The sequence below is a fragment of the Mustela lutreola genome, chromosome 8, assembly GCF_030435805.1.
Source record: "Mustela lutreola isolate mMusLut2 chromosome 8, mMusLut2.pri, whole genome shotgun sequence".
NCBI lineage: Eukaryota > Metazoa > Chordata > Mammalia > Carnivora > Mustelidae > Mustela > Mustela lutreola.
The window spans coordinates 20,724,691-20,747,901 of record NC_081297.1 but is presented as its reverse complement, the minus strand read 5'-3'; the positions used below and the strand labels follow the sequence as shown (position 1 = coordinate 20,747,901).

At 40.5% G+C, this 23,211-nt stretch overlaps 1 protein-coding gene and 1 long non-coding RNA gene across 2 annotated transcripts in view; one reads left to right on the top strand and one right to left on the bottom strand.

Annotated features, from left to right (window-relative positions):
- Positions 1-15,653, top strand: part of PLXDC2 (plexin domain containing 2) — a 475,164-nt gene extending 459,511 nt beyond the window's left edge. The window contains exon 14 of the mRNA XM_059183993.1: positions 5,294-15,653. Within this exon, the coding sequence (XP_059039976.1) occupies positions 5,294-5,410 (117 nt within the window). The 3' untranslated portion in view covers positions 5,411-15,653. The remainder of the gene's footprint in view (positions 1-5,293) is intronic.
- Positions 1,875-5,378, bottom strand: LOC131838198 (uncharacterized). Its single transcript, XR_009356519.1, has 2 exons — positions 5,201-5,378; positions 1,875-3,843 (listed from the first exon to the last, which is right to left on the bottom strand). It is a non-coding gene; the product is annotated as an uncharacterized LOC131838198 (long non-coding RNA).
- Positions 15,654-23,211: the final 7,558 nt, after the last annotated feature.

The window sequence follows — 23,211 nt, the reverse complement described above, 5'->3', positions numbered from 1 at the left end:
GGAGAGGTGCCTGCTTCATGTTTTTCAGTCAGTCTTGCTTGGGTTGAGTCCTCCTACTCCCTATGAAGGGGCTGGGCTCTGTTGAAAGCAGTTTTTCAGGCTTTTGCTCTCTAGAGGTTCTGTTCTTTGGCGGTATTTTGCGGCTTTTTGGAGGTTTAGTGGAAAGCAAACTGTGCCCAGACCTCTGTCTCAGAGGGAAGCCTCAGTCTGCTCCCCTCTGGGTGGTCCCAAACACACAGACTCCCACTCTGCAAACTCTGCTGAGCCATCCATCTTCCACAGGCAGTGCACGGCCCTAGCGACAGTCTCAGGGGTCGCCCAAAGCACCCACTTGTCTCTGCACCCCCGCCCCTAAAACCACAAGCGATATTGGTCCAAGGAGCCCACTTCTGGTGGCTACCTTTGCTGGGACTGCTGTCTGGGGTCCAGGCCCACTCAGGGTGTGCTCAGACCCCACTATCAAGCAGGTCTTGGAAGGCCACCACCAAGGGATCCCGACAGAGATCGTGAAGGGTTCCCTCTTGTGTGGGCTGGGAGTGTCCCTTCCCTGGGTGGGTCCTAGAGACCTCCAGCTATGCACACACCAGGCTATCTCAGGCACAGGCGGGGAGTACACTCTGAACAGTGCACGCAGAGCACAAAAGGTTCTAGAGAGCATCGAGTGGCGCCCACACCAGACTCTCCCACACACAGGCAGGAATGCGTCCAGCTGAGCGGTGACTCTGTGCCCAGCGCAAAGCTGGGGGCTCAAGGACCAGGAACTGAAGGCTCCACCACACTCTCTCTGGCATGTGTGTTCACCGGCAGTCCGTGGGCATAGGCCCGTACCTGTGACCAGGTGCCCCTTAAGATCTTTTGCTCTTTTTGAATGATTTTTTTTTTTTTTTTATTCAGACTCCAAGTTAATGCTGCTCGCCAACCACAGGGCACTTTCATATTGGGGTATTACTTTCCAGTGGCTCCCTTCCCCTTCTGTTTATCTTCTGATATCAGTCTGAGCATCTCCACTCTGCTTTACCTCTCCACTGGCATCTTCTAACCCCCATAGAGATCCAGAAGTGTATAATCCTACATCTCAGGCTGGTTTCATGGGTGTTCAGAGTGTTCTGGTAGATATGTAGCTCACTTTAGGGGACCGGTTGAAACAGGTTTTCCTATTTCCCTGCCATCTTGCCCCTCCTCCTCCAAAGTGATTTATTTAAGATCATTAGTTGATTTGTGATATGTGAAAGCATTTTAGAAAAGAAGCATAATTTGGGTAAAGTTATTACTCTTTCTTCGGCATTTTTAGGGCTAAGATTGAGGTATCAAGGAATTGTTAAAGAGGATAAAATCACATCAAATTCTTAAGAACCCAGGGCATGGTATTTGCTAGATTTTTAAATAAATTTTAAGGTATTATTATGGGGGGAGTAATGCCCTTTTAATGTAGTCAAAATCTAAAGAGGTAATTTTTTTTTTTTTTACTTTTGCACAAATAACATAGTGTTGAATTAACTGTGTAGTGAGATTATGCCTATTCTACTTCACTTGTCTTTAGAATCTTTGACACCTATATTAATTCTTCAATGCATTTTCTCACCTTTGCAATCTACATTGAAAATCCCTTTCTCCAGAAATGGTTTTATCTTCCATGTGGAAACCACGTTCTATACCTTTTTTTGGTCATGTGTCTTTCAACACAACATCTGGTACCATACTAGAAATTTCAAGTGTTTAGTAAATAATTTGTGTGTCCTCTTTTGGCCCACTAATTCCACCTCTGAGAGTTTATAAAAGGAGCTGACTGGAGATATTCCCATCAAGTTATCAGCAAAGGTATTCATTGTAGAGTTATTTATATTGTCAAAAAATTGGGAAAAAAAACCTCTGAATCTATATAAATCACGATTTAATTATGAAGACATTTAAAAAAAAATATTTAAAATAATTTTGTACAGAGATAGTTCATAAATTTTTTCACTGTGTCCTTAAGTGCAAAAAAAAAAAAAAAGAATTTATAAAGCAGTATATACAGTGATTTAATGTTCCTAGAAATGTATATGAGTGATGTCCACTGATAGCTGAACCAAAGTATGTGTAAATGACGAGGTCTCTAGTCATTTTAAATCTTGGGGTATTTTTTTTTTTCCTACAATAAGTAGTAATAAATCAAGAGATATTTTCCTTAAGGATATGCAGTTAATTCAGAAAATAAATTTGTATCTTGTTAGAAAGCTTCACTACCCAACATTTTTGTACTTTCTATTTTGAGTACCTCTGCTATGAGCTCACAAAATCCATGATAAACATTACCAGTAATCCGCCAATCTTTCATCTAAGACAGAAAATTATTAGTTAGTAATTCTGACTTACTAACAGATAACTGAAGTTGCTAGTTGTATTTTTAAGACTGAAATAAAATTAGAACCATGTTCACAAATTTCAAGAGTCGTACACAAACCACAGAATTTTAAGAACCAATTTTTATAGTAAGGAGAATTAACTTTGGAAGTAAGTAGATCTCATTTTAAATCTTGGCTCTGCCACTTGTTAGCTTTATGGGTTTGTGCAAAATGTAAATGATTGGCTTGTGCATTTTAATGGGATTATATATGTAAAGCGCCTGGTATAAAACATGAAATACAGCTAAGAGCTTAATAAAATACAACTTTCACATGTAGCAGCAACAGCAATATTCTCATCAATTATGCTCCTTTTTATTTGAAACAAATGCTTTAATTGGATAAATTTGACCTGTAACCCTGTATAAATTTAAGTTATACACACATTACTTTGATACATTGATATAATAAGGTTGCAACATTATCACTTTATATACTTATTGTACAATAGTACTGTCTATATTCAATATACTGTACATTAGATCTCTGTGGCTCAATACTCATTTTGTGTCTGTATCCTGAAACACCATTCATTTTATCCCTCCAGCCCCCATCTCCTGTTAACCACCATTTTTTTAAAAAACATGTTTGACCTTTTAGATTGTACATATAAGTGCTATCATATAGTACTTGTCTTTCTCTGACTTATCTCGCTTAGTATAATATGCTCAAGGTCCGGCCATATTGTTGCAAATGGCAGAATATCCTCCTTTTTCATGGCTGAGTAACTTTCCATTGTACAGCTCTTTTATTTCTTTCGACAGAAATAATCCATTGATTGGCATTTGGGTTGTTTCCACATCTTAGCTATTGTGAAGAATGCTGTGTCTAATGCTGCGATAAACACGGGGCAGGGGGTGCAAAGATCTCAGCAAATTCGTTTTCATTTCCCTTGGGCATATGCCCAGAATTAGAACTGCTGGATCATATGGCAGATCTGTTTTTAACTTTGTGACGAGCCTCCACATGTTTCCCATAGTCGCTGGACTAATCTACATTCCCACCAACAGTGAATGAGGCTTCCCTTTTCACCATATCCTCGGCAGCACCTGTTGTCCCTTACAATGATAATCTGTGCACCTTTTTAAGTCCCTGACAGCACCATGTCTTTATGTGCTGCGTTGTCAGTTAGGGCTACTTCCCAGGGCCATACTTGCCAGCTGGACGGCAGGCAAGGTGGAGATTCAGTGCAAAGATTTGGTGGTGCTACTTGACTCAGAGAAGGACTAGGGCAGCTCTGCCTTCAAAAGTCCAAATGAGAAGTAACTGAAACCGAAGTGGAAGTTCCAAATAGTGAGCACAGTGGCAGTCCGGCCTTTTTCCACTGACAGGAACGATCATGCGTTATAGTGTCCTGCTCCCTAAACATGGTCAGTGTATTTCCATCCATGATGAGCTTTAGTTCCACCAAAGACACACTATTTGCTATTTAGCCCTCTCTTTGTTTTAACTTCATTTCCTGGAAAATAAGGATAATTCAGTTTCTCACATACACCATGGGACTTAACTAATGAATATAAAGCATTCTGACCACATCATATTATATAGGCATAAATAATATTATTAATAGGCAGAATGTAATTGACTCAGTAGATATTTTCCCAGAAAGCAGAGCTCATACTCATTCCTACCTGATGTGAAAACTCTTCTACGCCCATTAATCATTGCCTGTGGAATGGAATTAGCAAATCTAGAAAGCTGCCGAACACCAGGATCTCTACACTGATATTTAACATTTTGCCCATTAAAATTCTTTCGACAGAAATAAACTTCAGATAGAAAGAAACGTCCTTCAGCACTCATTGTCTCATCTACTCCAGAACTGCAGAGACTCTGATCAATGAAACAATAGTTTCTAGTGTCCCTGGAGCCATGAAATGCGTTTTTGTGTCTCTTGCTGCTGTAACTTAGTAATTCATATCAGCACTTGTATTTATAAATCACAGAAGGTTTGTCTGATGGCCAGAGTGCTGGGGAGAAGGGCGCACCTTTTGTCAGAATCAATAACCTATATTTTAGGACCCAATATCTCCTTGTGCCATTATTTAGTTCCTAGGCTGGAGATTGCCTCTGCCCTCTGATGTTCAGTTCAGTTTTCAGGCCATGATATCTGTTCATTTTCAAGTGCAAAAAAGTCCTCTATGGTAAGCCTCAGCTTAATAAATAATTTCTTAAGATAGTAAATGATTTTCTTTCAGTGTGTTTACTAAAAGGTATAGCACCTGATTTGAGACAGACTTCTAAGAACTGTACAGAATTGTATGGCCTTTTGCTTTTGAGCTAATTAATAAATAAAATGAGGTGATTGATTTTCTAGAGAAGAGGAAATGTCAGTGTCTATATATTCAGAAGACTTATTTTTTACTAAATTCATTTTTTCCAAGTTAGACACTTACAGAATCTCTTAGACAAAAGTATTTTGCAAAAGGCACAAACTGTGACTTTGAGAAGCTCTCGCTCCTATGGGGCAGCTCCAGCAAACAGACAGTCGCCAGAGAGGGGCTAATAAGACCATAATGAAGATGCAAATGTGGAGCTTTGAGCATGGGTAATTCCACCTGTGGTAGCAATGTGGGATAATGTATTACTAAATTTAATTCGGAAGTTAATCTAAAATATTTGGGAAATACCATGAGACCTGGGTAGCTCAGTGGGTTGGGCAATGGACTCTTGGTTTTGGCTCAGGTCATGATCTCAAGGTCATGGGATCCAGCCCCATATCGGGCTCCTCCCTTCGCACAGAGTCTGCTGGAGAATTCCCTTTCCCTCTCCCTGTGCCTTGCCACCCACCCCCCGCCACCACCACTCATACTGACTCTCTCTTCCAAACAAGTAGATGAAGGCAGATATGTTCTTTAATTATATGACCGTCACCCTGGCAGTCATTATTTTTGCATTTTCTGTTTCAGAGACGCCCAAGCAGATGGCCTGCGATGAAGTTTCGAAGAGGTTCGGGTCATCCTGCCTATGCTGAAGTTGAACCAGTTGGAGAGAAAGAAGGTTTCATTGTCTCAGAGCAGTGCTAAAATTTCTAGGACAGAACAGCACCAGTGCTGGCTTACAGGTGTTAAGACTAAAAATTTGCCTATATCTTTAAGATGTGCACACACACCACACACACACACACACACACACACACACACACACACACAGGAGCCCTAAGCTGCTATAGCCTAAAGGAGATGAGATTTCTGGACAAGCCCAGCCCTGGAAAGGTAAAAGAAAAACTAAAACCTATACAAGGTACCACTGACCATTGAACACAGAATTCCCTAGTGGGATGACATTTTATAGTTCACTCAGAACATCTCCTGTGGACTTACCAGAAGTACAAGATGACAGTGCTGTTGGCTTAGGTGCAGGGTTGCAAAGGGATAGAGAAAAAGACAATAATAATAAAGCTTTAGTTCATGAGGGATCTCTACCTTTGGTTCAAATATTCTTCTCTGATGTCTCAAAGATAACTGTGTTCCAAAGCCTGAACCCTTCCTCTCAAAAGAGCAATGATGAATGTTTCAAGATTGCTAAGAGAAACAGCTTGTGCAGGAGCAAAAAACAAACCTAAAATAAGAGGTTTTTCTATCTTTCCACCAGACATGTGGCAAAAGGATTTTGTTTTTCTGGTCTAGATCCACTTGTTCGGACAAGTTCATTATTTTGCAGAATGAATCTTTTATCTGTGCCTACCTCTCCCTTGTTAATGAGTGTCCTTTCTATGCGCTGCCCTTTCTGTGGCTGCCAAGCCCTTGGCTAAGGGTTAGGAGAGAGGGAGTGGCACAGGAGATTTTCGGTTCTCCTGCCTTGGAATAAAACACTTCATTTGGTTTTTAAGATACATTGCCTACGTTTTCCCAACTATCAAATCCTATGAAGCCACAGTTGCTCTTGGCTGAAGGAAACAATACCAAGAGTCCCTTCATCATTTTGGAAGCAAAAACATTAAGGGATTCTAAACATATTGGCGGGGGGGAGGGGGTTGGGTTTTTGGTTTTTTTCCTCCTTACTTTGTGCTGTTTCAGGACTTCAGACCCATGCCATTGTTGATTCCTGTCTACGAAGCCATTCAAGTCGGCATATCCCTGGTGATAAAAAAGAATGAAAGAACCCTGCTGAATCATACAGTAATTTTCTTTAAAGCACATAGTAGTTACATAAATATATATATAAATATATTTTTGTTTATAACTAACACAAGGCAGGCTCTTGTGACTCAGAGTGCGTTTGTCATCAAGACAAAAACAAACGCGAAACGCGTTACTGCATACTTCCATAGAGTTGTAAAATAATCCTTAATATTAGAATATTTTTATGTCACTTAGCAAAAGTGGTTCAATTAGTCGCAGTGCCGATCGTTCTCCTGCCTAGTTGAGCCGCTTTTTCATTCCTATAAAACCCTTCCCTCCCTGGCTAAATAATGCAGGTGCAAAATGCTCTTTAGATGGAGTTGACATTTTGCCCCGATGATCATAATCCAGATTTCAAAACTTCTCCACGAATGAGGAAAGCAAAGGCATTGCTTGAGGAGGAAAGTGGTTAATATGTACACTGAGCTCCCAGCGTTTAAATTCAGGTCCTGTGTGTACAATTCCGCAACATCTCGACCCACGAAACTGACATCCTGTGCCAAGACTCTGTAGATTCTTCTAGGGGACGGTGTCCAACATTTGCAGATTCAGGTATCAAGCAGCAGAGATGTCTCATAAGCAACTCTTTACTAACAGCTCAGCATCTGTATACAGTGTTCGCACAGCACACCATCGGTCTACGAACAGTATCCGATTTTATCTTCACAGTCGTCTGACATAAACTAGTGCCGTCTTCCATCACGTATATTTTGCTTTACATTTTTAAATACCTGATGAGGTTAGTAATTTTTTCCTAACCTACTTAGTTAATAATATCAAAAAAGGACAAAAAAAAAAAAAGAAAAAAACCTGACAAGGCGATTGAAGGATGTGATGACAATCTCTCTGCTGTATCTGCATCCAGTTTGTATGAAGTATCCCAACTTATTTCTTGTGGAGTAGGTTTGGTCAGATTAGCAATAACCAAATGACTTGCCAATGTAACTGGTGCAACTGGTATTCTACAAAGACATAAAGAACACATAGACGATTCCTTTTAGGATAAGATGACGCTTCTTCCACTAGCTCTTGTGATAGGTGTGGCTTCCAATAGCAGTAGATTGACAGCTATATAAATCTTATGTATATATCCAACTCCTTACACAATTCTTTGAAGTTGTAATGTTGTCTTTCTTTCTTCAGAGCTCATCTTCCATTTTCTATTAAAAGAATTGGCAATTCTGGAAATGAATAAACAAGAAAGACATAAAATTGAATTGTTCAGTGAACTAAAAGCACCTAGAAATGGGGAAAACTTTTTGGAAGTGTGAGAACCCTTCCTAATGAAAGTAGGAGTCAAAGGTGGTAAAAAGTTTCTGCTGTCTATGAATCTTTTAGTGGTAAGGGGAAAGGCTGGCTAATCCCTTTTTTTTTTTTCATGAAATTTTTATTCTATTTTATATTTCTCATTTGTTCCTGGTGGCCATTTACTGCAAAGGAGGAGCAAATGTACATCTTGTTTCTAGAAATTCGGAATGGACATTGATGCTTTGGACTTTACATACATTACATATTAGAAAGGGTACATCTGTTCATTACTTAAATACTATGAACATAGTAGAGAATAACAGTTTTAAAAATTAAGAATAGCAAAGGAACACATACAGACTTCTGAAAAAATCTGATACACAGTGCTACAGAGGAAATAACATTTGGTATAAAGGTCAAGAAAAATGTCTTAAGCCAACCAGATAGCACTGACCACAATGTTGGTTTGGTTTTAAAGTGTTTAGACTTTAAGATAGACTAACAAACAGAAAACTAAAAATAAATAATAAAGTACAGTTTACCTCCATTATTATTTTAGTTTGAGATACCTAGAGCATTTACTGATCTCTCTCACATGGAGCTTCTAGAGTTGTGCCATCCAGTATCCTTTCCACAAGCCAAATTTGGCTCTTTAAATTAAAATTAATTAAAATTAAATTTTTTAAAAAGCCACTGAGTTCTTCAATCACTAGTCACATTTCAAATGCTCAATAACCACATGTGGCTTGTTGGCTTCCATATTGGACAACACAGCACATTCCCGTCATTGCAGAAAATTCTGTTATACAGGGCTGTAGAGTAGAGGTCTTTCAATTCCCTGTCCTTGAACAAAAGGGAGAAGGAAGAAAAAGAAGATTTGGTAGTTCTTGGGTATATCCAAGAGTTTTTGATCTCAAAGAGGCAACATGCTCTAATGAAAAGAATATCAGCTGACACAGCTTTGACTCTCCACTACGTTATCTTGGGAAAATCACTTTAACTTCCATGACTCTCAATTTACAATTTTGGAAAATAAAAATATTTTTGCTCTGTCTTCTTTGCAAGGTTATTATTATGCAGATTAACTAAATGTACAGATGTATAGGCTTTTAAAACCTTCCATCACTGTAACCCATATAAAGCCCAGCCTTGGTCCACTCTCAGCACAAATTTGCATTCAGAGGAAGAAAAGTCCATCAATCCTAAAAGCATTCAAAGACAAATCAATAAAAAATTTTCTTGAGAAAATGCCAAAGGAGAAATTGCTCGATTTTCCCCCATCTTAATATTTTCTCTTAATATTTCCCCTCTGTCATGTCTCTCCCAACTTTGACTCCACCACCATGACAGAGTCCCTATGTTTATGCTACTTCTAGTTCAATTCCTTATTGTGTAGAGTCACTTAGACTCTCTAGTTTCTTGTAATTTCCCAGTTAACTCTTCACAGCAAAGGCAAGCCCAGGGGCTGACCAGGAGGCTTCTCTTTAGAAGGAAATACCTCTAACATAAATAACTTCAAATATTTATCTCTGCAACACAAATATAAAGGCCCACTATACTAAGATATAAAAATACAAAAATACATGGAACTCAATTTCTAAACTATAAAAGTTTACAAATGCAAATGAAAGGATTACTATTCTTTTAGACTATACTAATATGCAGATAATACATAATGTAATTAGTATAATTTATTAGTTTCTGCGGCCAAAAGTTCTTACATTATTACCTTTCCTGCAGGAGTGTAAACGTGGTTATGTCCTCAAGTGTCTGTTGCCCATTTGAGAAAACGTTTGCCAGAATCCAGACCTTGATTCAAGAAACTTTCCTTCCATGATAAGAAATTAATATTTAAATAAGACTAAATGAGAAATAGATCCTATCATTATGGTTATTCCTCCTGTGAAATGTTATTTTGCTTGGTATTTCTTCGGGCATTTTTCAGATATTTTATTACAGTAAGCTTTACTAATTCCCAAAGATTACTCTAGCTCTTACTTTTCCAACCCGCCCCATATTTTGGTATCAACATTCATATGCCAGAATCACGGCGAGTCATCTAATCCAAGCTCTTCATGTTACAGATCAGAAAACTGACTCCCAGAAAGATATGGTTATTTTTCCAGCGTCAGAATTGGGTCTTGAACTTAAAACTTCCTTCTGGTAATTTCTGTTACCATTTTTCTTGCCTATACCCCTTCATCACTTAAGACCAACCAAGTAGCTTAGAAGACACAGTCTTAATAAGGCTAACTTTATCTGTAGTATTGACTCTTCTTAATATAGAATAATATAGAACTTTGGACCAATCTTCCTCTGTCATGTTCATAAGAATAGTACCATTTTTTTTTATATAAGTTTTATCTCAACTTTTTTTTTCCTAAATTTTTTTTTAAAGAGTTTATTTATTTATTTGACAGACAGAGATCACAAGTAGGCAGAGAGACAGGCAGAGAGAGAGAGGAGGAAGCAGGCTCTCCGCGGAGCAGACAGCCCAATGCGGGGCTTGATCCCAGGACCCTGGGATCATGACCTGAGCCGAAGGCAGAGGCTTTAACCCACTGAGCCACCCAGGCGCCCCTCTTTTTTTTTTTTTTTTAAGATTTCATTTATTTATTTGACAGAGAGAGATCACAAGCAGACGGAAAGGCAGGCAGAGAGAGAGGGGGAAGCAGGCTCCTTGCTGAGCAGAGAGCCCGATGCAGGACTCGATCCCAGGACCCTGAGATCATGACCTGAGCCGAAGGCAGCAGCTTAACCCACTGAACCACCCAGGCACCCCAGAATAGTAACATCTTTATGACAAACAGTGATTTCAAGTTCTAGCCATTACAGTGTCTTTATTTGGTTTTGCATGCCCTTCTCACACCTACCTGTGGTCATCTGTCAGCAACACTATTTTTTGTCATTTAAGATCATTATACATTTGTTTCAATTCTTCCCAAATTCATCTGAAAACTAAGAATCTTCATAGTATATTTTCTTACAACATATATAATCCCAATTTTTGTTTTTTAAACCATTTGAACTTTTTTGCCATAGGAAGGTTTTTTGAGCAAATAGTATGAGGTCTGTGGCATTACCTATTCATATTATGTTGTGTTTATAAAGCACTTTACCTTTTGTGGAGCACTTTGATTCATCCCTTTATTTGTTCACTCATTCAGCCACTCAGTTTACTTAAATATTTATTGAGCACCTGCTGGAACCAAGTTCTCATGCTGGACCTATGGTGTATAGTGATAAATACAAACAGTGAGAGATCAGGCACATTGAATGATAATTGTAACATGATGGAATCCTCAAGCACAACTTCGCAAGTAGGGTCAGATCAATATTACTCTATCCAACTTCCAATTCCAATTGTCTATTATCCTTATATAGGGAACTATCAGGTATTTGCCTGAAGAATGTTTCAGAAATATGACATATTGTTGGGTACCAGTTCTGTTTGCTCTATTTTTAAATGGTTTGTAAGTTTCATTCATGAGAACAAAAAGTGACTCATCCAAAGTTGTCCCCGACCCAGGAGGACTTCCCAGGTCACTTGAACTTTTTCTGACTAGATGTGACCATTCGCTTTCTTGTGCCAGTATTCTCTGAATGTTCAACATCATAGTTTTCAGGTATTCCAAAAACACCAATATATCAAAGAAGCATTTGCACTTTAAGTGTGTGTGATCATCATGTCGCTAATTAGACTGCCTCAGCCATTCTCAACCTCAGCACTGTTGACATTTTGGGTCCCCTAATTCTTTGTGGGGTGGGAGGGTAGGGTGGAAATAGCCCCATGTGTTATAGGGCACATATGAGAGCTTCTAGGCATCTTCTGTTGGTTTTATGCCAGTAACGCGCGCACGCTCTCTCTCTCTCTCATTCTCTCTCTCTCTCTCTCTCTCACACACACACACACACACACACACGGACAACTAAAGAGGTCTCCAGATATTTCCAAATGTCCCCAGATTGGGATTGGGAAAACTGCTGAATTATCTAATAAGCAAAATATATCAGGAGAAAAAAAAAAAGAAATGTTTCTCTTTCACTTGTCACTTAAACTTTAGGGTAGTTCGTTTTTTGTTTTTTATTTATAGTAAGACTTGGAATCATAAACTGTTTGAATTAGAAAGGACGTAAAAGTCACTACTTCAGTTACAAGCCAACATCATCCTTATCTATTTCCCCATCTCTCAGGTTAACAAATTTATTGAGAGAAAATCAGAAGATTGGTTATCTCTGGAAACTTGGAAATTGGTTTTTTTCATAGCAAGAGATAAGGCTGTTGGGTAATTATGTTTTGCTGCTATAATAGTAGGTGCTGTGATGTTAGCTTCAGTGTGGGGACTCGGGGTCATACAACTTCAGTATCACAGGCTCTGTTTTGAGGAGTTTCCTATCTGTCATATCACACAGCTCCAAATCTTGGTCCTTCATCTTTGCCTTCAACATGCACATAGAAGTTGAAGTTTGGTACATTGAATTTTAAGTATATCTGGAATGAGCTTTCTATGTCTGATATTCTGTTATTTCTATTTCTATACCTGTTTTTTTTTTTATGGTCCCTCTAGAATAAAAAATTACCATCTTGAGCTATTGAAAATTGGAAATTTCCAAGTGGTGATATTGAAATCTGTCAAGCCCAAGTTCCTAATGATTTGATGTGCCTTATGTCAGTTCTCCTGTGAGATCAGTGATTTTCTGGGGTTAACTGTGCATCAAGTGAGTCACACTTGTTTCTATACTGCACCAGTTGGAAAGCTTGGTGGAGTTTTACAAAGAGAGCCACTCAAGAATATATTCCTAGAAATAACAGCAAACCCTTAATTAAGGGCCTCCCCTTAATCCCTTTGCTAACCAGACTTTGGGAGCATCATAACCATTTACTACAAGTTGCTACTATGCCGACACAATGGAAAGCCTTGATTACAAAGCCTAAAGAATATTGAGGAGCTCACACAGAAAGCACTGTTGAAAGACAATCCTAGAAACCAGAAAGTTTCAGCCGAGGAGACCCTCAGTGTGTCTTCTCTACCATGGTCCTATCAGACAGTTTGATGTCACGTAACATTTTGATTAAGCTGATCTAATTTCGGCGGAAATTGGAATGCATCTGCCTGCTTGTAACCGGACATAACTTTTAAACCATCCAACTGCCACTGCTCTCCTAGTGATGATTCCAAAGAAGATGGTAATTTTTGTAAGATAGTAATTATTAAAGTAAAATCGCATTATTTCTTGAATCACTTCTCCCCGACACGTTTATGAAGTACATCATCTTTGACTTCTCAGTAGTGCATTTATTATGAATGACTGAATTATGTCTAGAGAAATAAATACTCAAAACTCGTTATTATAAGTGAATTTCCAGATCACTGTTGACACTAAATAAAAGATTCTGTGATTTTAAATCCAGAATATAAGACTGGGGATGGGGAATAATATAAATCATATACTGGTCCTCATCTTTTTCTAATTTCTAAAATTTACTAACATTTGAGGATTATGAAAAAAAAATCTAATGGAATAAAGCAAAAATTTTTAAACTGGCAAATAGTGATATATTTGTTTTGATTCTGGTTGAAAATCTCAGTGATTTCTCTCATTCCCAATGATATGTTATTTTTTAAAAAAGAGAGTCTCTCTCTTCCCTAGCATTACAAAAACAATATTTTCATGACCAAAATATCACTTACTGATGATGCAGCTATAAACCTTTGTGCCTGTTGCATAGATACGTAGCATGAAACCTATTTTAGAAGTTTGCTATGTAGGGAGAGGTATAAACATAGGAATGGGTGGGTGAATATGAGCCACAAGAAAATTAAAGATTGACGTATGCTATCGAGCAAAAGTTTCACCTTCTTCAGAGCAATGTACAGATCAATAGTAGACAAAGATCAGCTCATAATTAGGTCATTCAGACATTCAGACACTGGAGCACAGATCTTGCCCATTAGCCTAGAACACAGGTCATATACAGAAAGTCAAGGATGTCTCCAATTAATCTGAAACTCAACCATCATCCACCTGTACTTCTTCTATGGCACAATCCTAAAATCATGAAGGCCCCTGCTCTCGGAAACTGGGTTACTTACAGTCAATTAAGGGCCAAAAAGAGGCATTTCCATTTAGTTCCATCTGACTTACAAGTCATGTTCTTTGGTTCCCTTGTGCCAGAGACCATGAGATAGCCAACCACACAGAGGCAATAAAATGCACTAAAAAGAAAATAAATTTTCCTGAGGAAAGGAGAAGAAAGGATACTTTCACCTGTGGACCCAGAGCTGAATCTCTGTGACGTTTGACCATCTCGGGACCTTCTTGTACTATCAACTAGACACATAGTCAAGTCCAAGCAACCATTTTTAAGGCGGTTTGAACAAAAACACGCTCAGACTGTCATATTTATAGCGGAGAAATAAAAACCCAAATTCAGTGTCCTCCACGAGACTACTCTGAAAATACCCTCAAAGTGAAGTCAGAGCTTTCCTTGCTGAGACCTGTTAAAATCATTTTAGGGCAATGAAATAAGGTTCTTTAGACACAGACATTTTGTGTACATTGTAGCTCACTCTCAGAGCCCTAGCTGAGAAGGGGAAAGTCTTTTCATAGGCTGGTCAAAACAAATCTCTCATTGGCCTCATTTGAGACATTTGGACAGTGCCTGGGAAGTACATTATTTTCAGGGGGAAAAAAAGAGACAGCCTTTTTTGCATGCCAGCTGGGATCATGGGAACTTCCAATGCCAGGAATTTACTACTGTTTCTGGTAATTCTGCTTGTAGTCATCTGCAATGTTGAAGTGTGAAAAGAGAAGAAGCTAGGCACCCTGGGGGCTGTCTGTGTTTTATGCCAGTTGCACCAGTGCAGGGAATATTTTTAAATGCATTTTGAAGTGGGTAGAATTGTACCCTTTGTCAGAATCACAAGGCTCACTGTTGTGCTCCTGAAAGAGAACACTGGGGGGAAATCTGACCCTCTAAACCCAGTCAGCCCCTACAAAAGGAAAGACTGCGTGGGAGAGCACAGCACATGGCAAGTTTGTTTCTCACTGTTTTTCCAAAGCCCCATACTCACATCGAGGACGTGTCTTTCAGGTGAAGGTGAATCTTGCAGAGGTTTTCCAGAATTTTGCTTTAATCCAGGGTTTAGAAAACTGAGCACTTTAAATTTACTCCAGTCTCTGGGCGTCTTTCCTATTTCCTCTGCCATGTCAGTGAGACATTCTGAGCCTACATTCTTCCATGGCCGAATAACGTACACATACTTCCTGATGACCTCACGCTTGACGTACCTGAACCTGCAAATGTAGAATGATTGTACATGAATTTGCACTAATGGTGTCTGATAGCAGACGAGGTGTGACCTTTACTGAAACCGATGGTTTAAATTCAAGAACTCAGATGCTCTGTACTTCTGCAAGCTTCCTGATTATTATCACTGTAAGATTAATTATCTAAGTTTGAATGTATTTCCTTAGAGTTCATTAATTTGCCATCTCTTTTACCTGGGGATCATTATGATTGCAATAAGTCATTAATGTTTTCCTCACACAGCTACTTAAACCAAGTTTTTCTGCAACTCTGGTTCTGCTCACAGTATGTGGGAAATCTTCATTTTTTTTTCCTAGTAAAAATTTTGTAAGAAAGCCGGTGTATCGATGGCCATGGTGACACAGTTCATCTTAAAAAGGTTTGGAAGCTGGTGGTGACCAAATGTTATCTGTGTTGTCTCTGTTGATTGCTATTTTCAGAATTAAACTCTGTTTTTCACTTACAGTTGGAGTCAACAAATTGGGGATTTTAGAAGGGGAGAAGGGAACAATTTGTGTAATACTGCTGTCATATTTGACTACATATTAAAAATAATAAATGATCATTTTGTTTTAATTTCTTAAATACTTTTATCCTGGTCTTTCAACGTACTTATGTTTCCTTTCCACTACTAGTTTTGGAACATTTTACTTACAGAAGAAATTTTGCTGTGTCCAGAGGCACGGGCTAAGGACAAGGTAGAAAATCCTCTTGATTCTAACCTGCCTTGATACCAGCTAGAGCAAGCTGGAGAAAAGGAAGGACCTAGAACATCATAGTGCGCAGCTGGGTGGAGGCTTGGTTCCTGCCTCTGCCCCTCAAAGTACAGAGGCCCTGGTTGATTTCTAGATAGACAGGTGGGACCTACCTGCCTGTTGAACTCTAAGTCCTAGAATCAGTCAAGGTGCTTCCACTGAGCTCCTGACCTTGTCACTAGTCTTCGTTTGGGAGCTCCAGTGGTTTTCCAAATGTATTACTAAAGGTTCTCTCTTATTCCATCCCCCTTGTTCTGAACTAGAAATGATGGTACCTCTTGCTCCAGGGGCTTTTGAATGTGTGCCCCAGCTAATTTATGCAGAACATCTGAAGAGAAATGTTCTGAGCTCCAAAGATCCTTTCCCTGGTTTGTCACCCATCATTCCTGGACCATCCTTTGCACAACCCCAGGTGTGCACTGACCTGAACCCAGGACTGGGAAGCAAATGCTGGAAGCTGCTGTGGGGGCTCCCAGTCAGTCCCAGGCATTTCTCCAGCCATTGCTCAGGGCAATTCAATAATGGTTTTTCAAGTCTTACCTCTGTATGGGTCTTTTGGGCTATATCGATGAAGCTTTGATAACATGGAGTAAATTCAGAACTGCGATTTTAAGTGGTGTAAATTGGCTATAGGTTGCCAAAAGGGAAAAATTACTCGTGCAAATCACGCAACTTTCCCTAATAAGAGAAAAACATCTAAACCGGTGTTTATAGTGTGCCATTTTCTTGGAAAGTAAAAATGTTAAAGAAAAAATGCTCCTGATGATCATACAGCATTTAAATTAGCTATAGATACATATCACTTATAACTCGAGAGAGCAGGTTTTCTCCTTAGGGATCCTTATTCCAAACCACTCTTTCCAGAATCTAAGCCTTCTGACAGGCAGTTGGGAAATTTTCTGCCTCAGTTGATCTTAACAAATATTTGTTAATGTCTAATCTATGCTATGCAGTGGATTGATTCCAGAGCTACCAAAACAAACAAACAAACAAAAACCAACATCCCTGCTTTTAATTAGTCCACAGCCTAGTGGGGGAGGCAAACATCTACACAAATAGGCAAATTAAGTATTTTAGGTCTCAGAATAGAACTATTTCCGCAGTATGCTGCAGTCCCGGGCACGGGGGGTGGGGGTGCGGTGCAGAAGAGTTCATTATGGATGAAAAGAGGTCAGGAGAACTTCCGTAGAGCCAGTGATATCTGAACGTGGTCCAGAAAGGGCAGAAGGCTTTCACCAGGGGACAGCATGAGCATACCAGAGGGTGGCTCTGAGCAAACGGGCGGGCCAGGGCAGAGAGGCGGCTGGGGAGGAGGCAGAGGCCAGAGACTTAAAGCCCTCAATGATGTCCACAGGACCTCACAGGGTATCTTCAGAGCAATAGGTGCACTTGAAAATTTTGAGGCAGAAGAGCCATATAAACCAAACTTTTTTAGAAAGATCACCCAACAGGCAAAGTCATGGGTGAATTGCAGGGGAGAACACTGAGAGACCATTCTGGAGACAACTGCTCAGTTCTGGCTACCGTTCTATGACTACTGTTCTTTCTTAGTTTTCAGATCTTAGCCTCCATGTCTTTGGTCCTCTCCTAATAAAACCCAAGCCCACCAGCAAGTATGAAATGCCCCCCTCCCCTGCAGCTACCTGTTCCAGCAAATTACACGTTCCCGTTCTCCCAAGGAAGTAGCACAATACAATCTGACACATTTTCCCATGAAATCAGCAGGAACCGCCTGGGTGTACCCAACTCTTTCAACAACAAGAACTCCCTTCTCCATCTTCTAAAAGTCCCAGGCAATCCAGACAACCAAGACTGCCTGAGGTGGAGGTTAAGCTTCCCCCACGATGACGGTAACATGGGAAATTGACAGATATAGTCAATTTCCTTATAGTTGAGATAGACTTATTAATTGAAGTATTTGAAGTTTGACTTTAAGCTGCTGTCCCTAAAATAAATGAACAAATGATTTTTTAAAAGATTTATTTATTTGAGAGAGTGAGAGAGTAAGAGAGAGAAAGAGAGAGCGTGCACGCATGATAGGGGGAAGGGCAGAGGGAGAAGGAGAGAGAGCCTCAAGCGGACTCTGCACTGAGCACAGAGCCCAATGTGGGGCTTGATCTCATAACCTCAAGATCATGACAAGATTCAGATGCTTAACTAAACCACTCAGGCACCCCAAGTGATTTTTTTTTAATGTTAATAGTAACCCATGGAGTTGTCCTTAGAATTAACGAGTTAGTAAATGCTCAGTCAGGACTATCTGTTGTTCCTACAAAGCTCAGCAAATCCAAATTACAGAAAGGAACTGGAAAGATCAAATGATTTCTGAGGCCAGTGGGGATACGAGGCACGATGAAGCTTCCAGCGTGGTTACAGTCAAATGTCAGTAAAGGGTAGAACTGGATCTCAGATCCAGTGGGGAAACAATGAAGTCAAGATTGACAGAAACTACCGACAAAGCCTCAGAGATCTGAAGTAGTCCACAGTAAGATGATTTCAAAGCAAACTGCTTCTGGATAATTTGAGAGTCAGTTGAAGTATTTCAGAGCTCTTCGAGAAAGCAGATGAACACCTGATTTAGTCATCGGGGAGACTGAAGATACCGTCCTATAGAAGGCTCTGCATTTAGAGAGCTTGGCTTTCCTGCTTAAGTGCTGTCTCATTACAGCGCAGTGGAGCTTGGGCCTTGGAGGTGGAAGGAGCTGGGAAGGCAGAAGGCAAGTTTTGAGATACTCCTCTATGCCTCCGGTTTATAGCCAGCCACATTTCACACACACACCCTACTGCCTCCACTGGCTTAGCAGGAATCCAAGAAGGGCAGATGAGAGTGCAGGACAGAGAAAAGATAAAGTTTCTGACTAGAACCCACTGCCTTCACTGGTTCCGATTTCCCCGAACCAGACATTAAGAAATGTCATCTGTACTCCTGTGTCTTCAAATCTAAATGAAGGGTCCTTACGGTTTTTGGAAATTTCAAAAATGTGTCCAAGAGAGAAAACCAATGAGAGTCCCATATAGAGTCTGCAAATCTAGGCCCTGTAGGCAATGCCCCTCCTCACCCCAACCAGGACTGGGTTTATTCGCAGCCTGGAGTTGTTAGCACTTTAAAGTCACAGGGAAATGTGCTTGGCCTCCCAGAGTAAATACACTTCACAAAGGCCAGCATCTCTTGATAAATGTTAATCGACCCCTTTTTAGTGTGCATTACTCTTGATAGCGGCAACAAACTTTCCTTACAGCCTTTGAACTTCTACCAGATATACTCCTGACATTTTTCTTGGTGAGCTTTACAACCATTTTGGAGTTGCACAATAACATTGGGCTATTTTTCTCCCCAGATTTCTTTTTACAATTGCAATTTAGATTTCCTTCCAAAATGATTCAATGTGGTGCGAGCCTTGATAGAATGTGAACTGCATCTCCTGCTGCAGTCTGGCTGTAAGCCTCGAGGATGGGATACATAAATTATTTTAAATGCCATAGAACCTTGCATCTTACTTCTTTCTTCAATGTTTTAAATCCACATCAGGATGCCTTGAAGTGAGATCCTGAACATGCAAGAGCACATCGCCAGAAGGACAAATGGTGACTTGCAAAAAGGGAACCATCCCTTTCATAAAATGGTGTCTTTTGAAATTTAATGAGAAGTCCTTTTCTTGAGGAAAGCTACATTATTTGGACAAAACTAGTGGGTTAAACAGTAGTAAGGTGAAGCAGAAAGGAGCACAGCTGTTAGAACAGTGGGAACAAGAGCTTGGCTATCGCAGGAGACTCCCCAGTGGACCCTACACAGTAGCGGGCAGAAAGGATGTGCCTGGAGGGGGAGGGGAGGGGGTACCCGCGCGGACTTTCTATTGTTTTAGTTTACGGCCTGATATGAAGCTTTATTGAGGCGCTGGGGTGGGAGTTCACTTACTTCAGACAGAGGGCTGCAGTCCAGTTTGATTTCCTTGAGATAAAACCACAACTGATAAGTGACCTGGCAGCCAGGGCTCAAAGGCATGAAAACATTCAGTCCCTGCTAAGACAGGAAGGGAAGTCCGGTGGTGACTGCTTTTTGCCCTTCTGAGAAATGTCAAACCAGGATCCCCGCATCATCGAGAGCTCACTGGGGAGCATGGATTGGGTTTACATATGTCCGTTTCCTGAGACAAGTCTTCTCTCTGCGCCCCTAATAGGAGAGCTCGGGTCCGTGGATACCTGCCCATGTAGCAATTAAGGGGACAAGGTCTGTGACGTCACATGGCTGACCTCTCTGGGGCCGGATACCTTCATCTACAAAGAGAGGATTAAAATAGTCCTGACTTCCTAAGATTATTGTAACAAACAAACGTTTCACTAAAACGTTTCACTTCGTGTTATGCTGTAACACTCAATAAAACTTAGTTATCACTGTTGCTTATGAAAGATACATTGATTTTGTCACAAAAATGCTGCCTTAGTCCTTAGGACCTAGTCCTTAGTCCTAAACATTGTGCCTTAAAGGGACAATCACCTGGGAAGAGAAACGGGGAAATAAGCCTTTCAAACTAGAAATTGCATGGGAGGAAAGCTACGCGCCTTTGACTCTTCCTACTTATTCTCCCTGAAAAGTCTCATTTCTCCCCAGGTCTAGGGCAGTCTCTTCCCTGCCCTGTTCCAAGAGACTTACCAGAGTGAAAAGGACGGAGCTTTCAATGTGAGTGATGAAAAATAAAATATTAAATAGGAAAATACAATACCTAGGGGAAGACCGTTTGCTTATAAAATTTAAAAAGGTACCTGTCTTTTAAAAAATGTATTCATTTGCTTATTGACAATTTTACAGAAAAATCAAGACCTCTGTTACTCAAAAAACTATTTTTAGATGTCTGCTTCTAAGCAAAATGAGAAACGCATTTCCAACATATCTCAAGGTAGTTTCAAATGTAATTCCTAAGAAGCAACACGTTTTAAGCTTGTGAGAACCTGCTTCATACTGATAGACTAAGGCACGGCTTCCTGCCTGTTTCTATCCACAGATCACTTCTGACAGCAAATGTGTCGTCGCTTGGTTTGTTTCCCATACCAACCAACTCCCAACGTCCTGGACACCAACTGAGTGTCCTACAATTCAGTTCAGTCCTGATACTAACTGCTGGAAGTTAGTGCAGACCCCAAAGTTTTGTTTTTTGGTTTTCGGGGTTTTTTAAATATATATTTTTAATAAACATATAATGTATTATTAGCCCCAGGTGAATCGCCAGGTTTACATACTTCACAGCACTCACCAAAGCACATACCCTCCCCAATGTCCATAACCCAACCACCCTCTCCCGACCCCCCTACCCCCAGCAACCCTCAGTTTGTTTGGTGAGATTAAGAGTCTCTTATGGTTTGTCTCCCTCCCAATCCCATCTTGTTTCATTGATTCTTCTCCTACCCCCTTAACCCCCCACGTTGCCTCTCCACTTCCTCATATCAGGGAGATCATATGATAGTTCAGACCCCAAAGTTTAAGGGCTCAGCCCTACCAGACTGTTCCCACACCAGACACCAACAGAAAATCCTGGACCACCCAAACTTCTGATAAACCAACTGTAAATCTACAACCACTCCTTGGGTTCGATAATTTGCGAGAGTGGTCCCAAAGCTCAGGGAAAACAGACTACTTACTATTACCAGTTTATCATGAAGAATTCATCTCAGGAATAGCCAGTGGGAGAGATGCCCGGGGTAAGGTATAGGGTTCAGAGCTTCCGTGCCCTCTCTGGATACACCACACTTCCAGGGCTCCCTGAAGCCCATTGTTTAGGAGTTCTCAGGGAGATTCCATTACAATTGGCACCATTGATTAAATCATTGGCCATTACTGATTAACCTAATTTCCAGGTGCTTTGCTCTACCTGGAGATGGGGGGGGGGGGTTGGGGGGTAGGAGGTTAAAAGTTCTAATCTTCTCATCCTACCTTGGTCTTTCTGGTGACCGGCCCCTGTCCCGAAGCTATCAAAGCGTCCACTAAGAGTCTCCCCCTAGAATAAAAGACAATCCTAGCAATTTTATCACTCAGGAAATTCCAAAGGATTTAGGAGCTCGGTGCCAGGAAACAGGGACAGATCAAATATATATTTCTTGTGGTTCTTCTCAGGCCTTGTGAGTCAGAGACTTCTGCCAATCCTCTCTTCCCCCTTCTGCGACATGCATCTCCTGCTTGCCACAATAAGAATGTTTCTGCACAAAGACGCCTAGTACTCAGGAAGCTTCTCACAGCAGATGTCCCTTTGTAATGTGATAGTAGGCCCACCTGGGTATAGCAAACAAAACACATTCATAGCACACCCTTGCACTGAAGAACTGGATTTCCATTTGCTGTGTATTTTGAGGATTTATTCAATGACTATTTACTGCTCACCCCACCAAGAGCTACACGTTATTTTGTGTGCTGGAAATTCAGCAATATTATTTGTTTTACAAATATTCACATACTGCTTTTCTTATGCCAGGAACTGATCTAAACATCTTACAAATATTAAATTATTGAAATCTTATTATCCCACTTAGGCAGGCATTCTCTTGTGCTAGACGCTGAATGTCTATGTCCCCTTAGAAATCACAGGTTGAAACCTAAATCCCAAATGTGATAGTATTTGAAAGTGGGGATTTAGGTGATGAGGTCATGAGGATGGAGCTCACATGAATGGGATTAGTGCCCTTATCAAAGAAACCCCAGAGGCACCTGGGTGGCTCAGCCAGTTGAGCACCTGCCTTTTGGCTCAGGCCATAATCCTGCAGTCCTGGGATCGAGTCCCCTGTTGGACTTTCTGCTCAGCGAGGAGTCTGCTTCTCTCTCTGCCCTGCTTGTGTTCTCTCACACTCTCTCAAATAAACAAAATCATTAAAAAAGAAGAAAAAGAAGAAGAGACCCCAGAGAGCTCCCTTGCTCCTCCCACCCCATGTGATGGCAGAGCTAGAAAACAGCCTTCTGTGAGCAGGGGAGGAAGGTTCTCACCAGACACCAAATCTGTTGGCACCTTGATCTTGGACTCCCCAGCCTCCAGAACTGTGAGAAATAAATGTTTGTTCATAAGCCACCAATCTATACTATTTTGTTACAGCACTTGGAACTGATTAAGATACTGTGTTACAGAAGAGGAAGTGGAGGAACTTAGTGGTGGAGCAATCAGTCCAGAGTTATCCAGCAAGTAAGAGGCAGAGACCAGATGCAACACTTGGGGGCAGTATTCTTTGCCACTACTCTGGGCTGCCTTTGACACAGAAGAAAACAATAAAGATCCCTTGTCCTTATGTGCTTATGTTCTAAGGGGGCAAGGCAGACAATAAAACAACATCTAGATAAGGGAGGAGCAAGATGGTGGAGAGTAGAGACCTAGTATAATTGGGTCCCAGGAGTTCAGGTAGACCGTCATCAA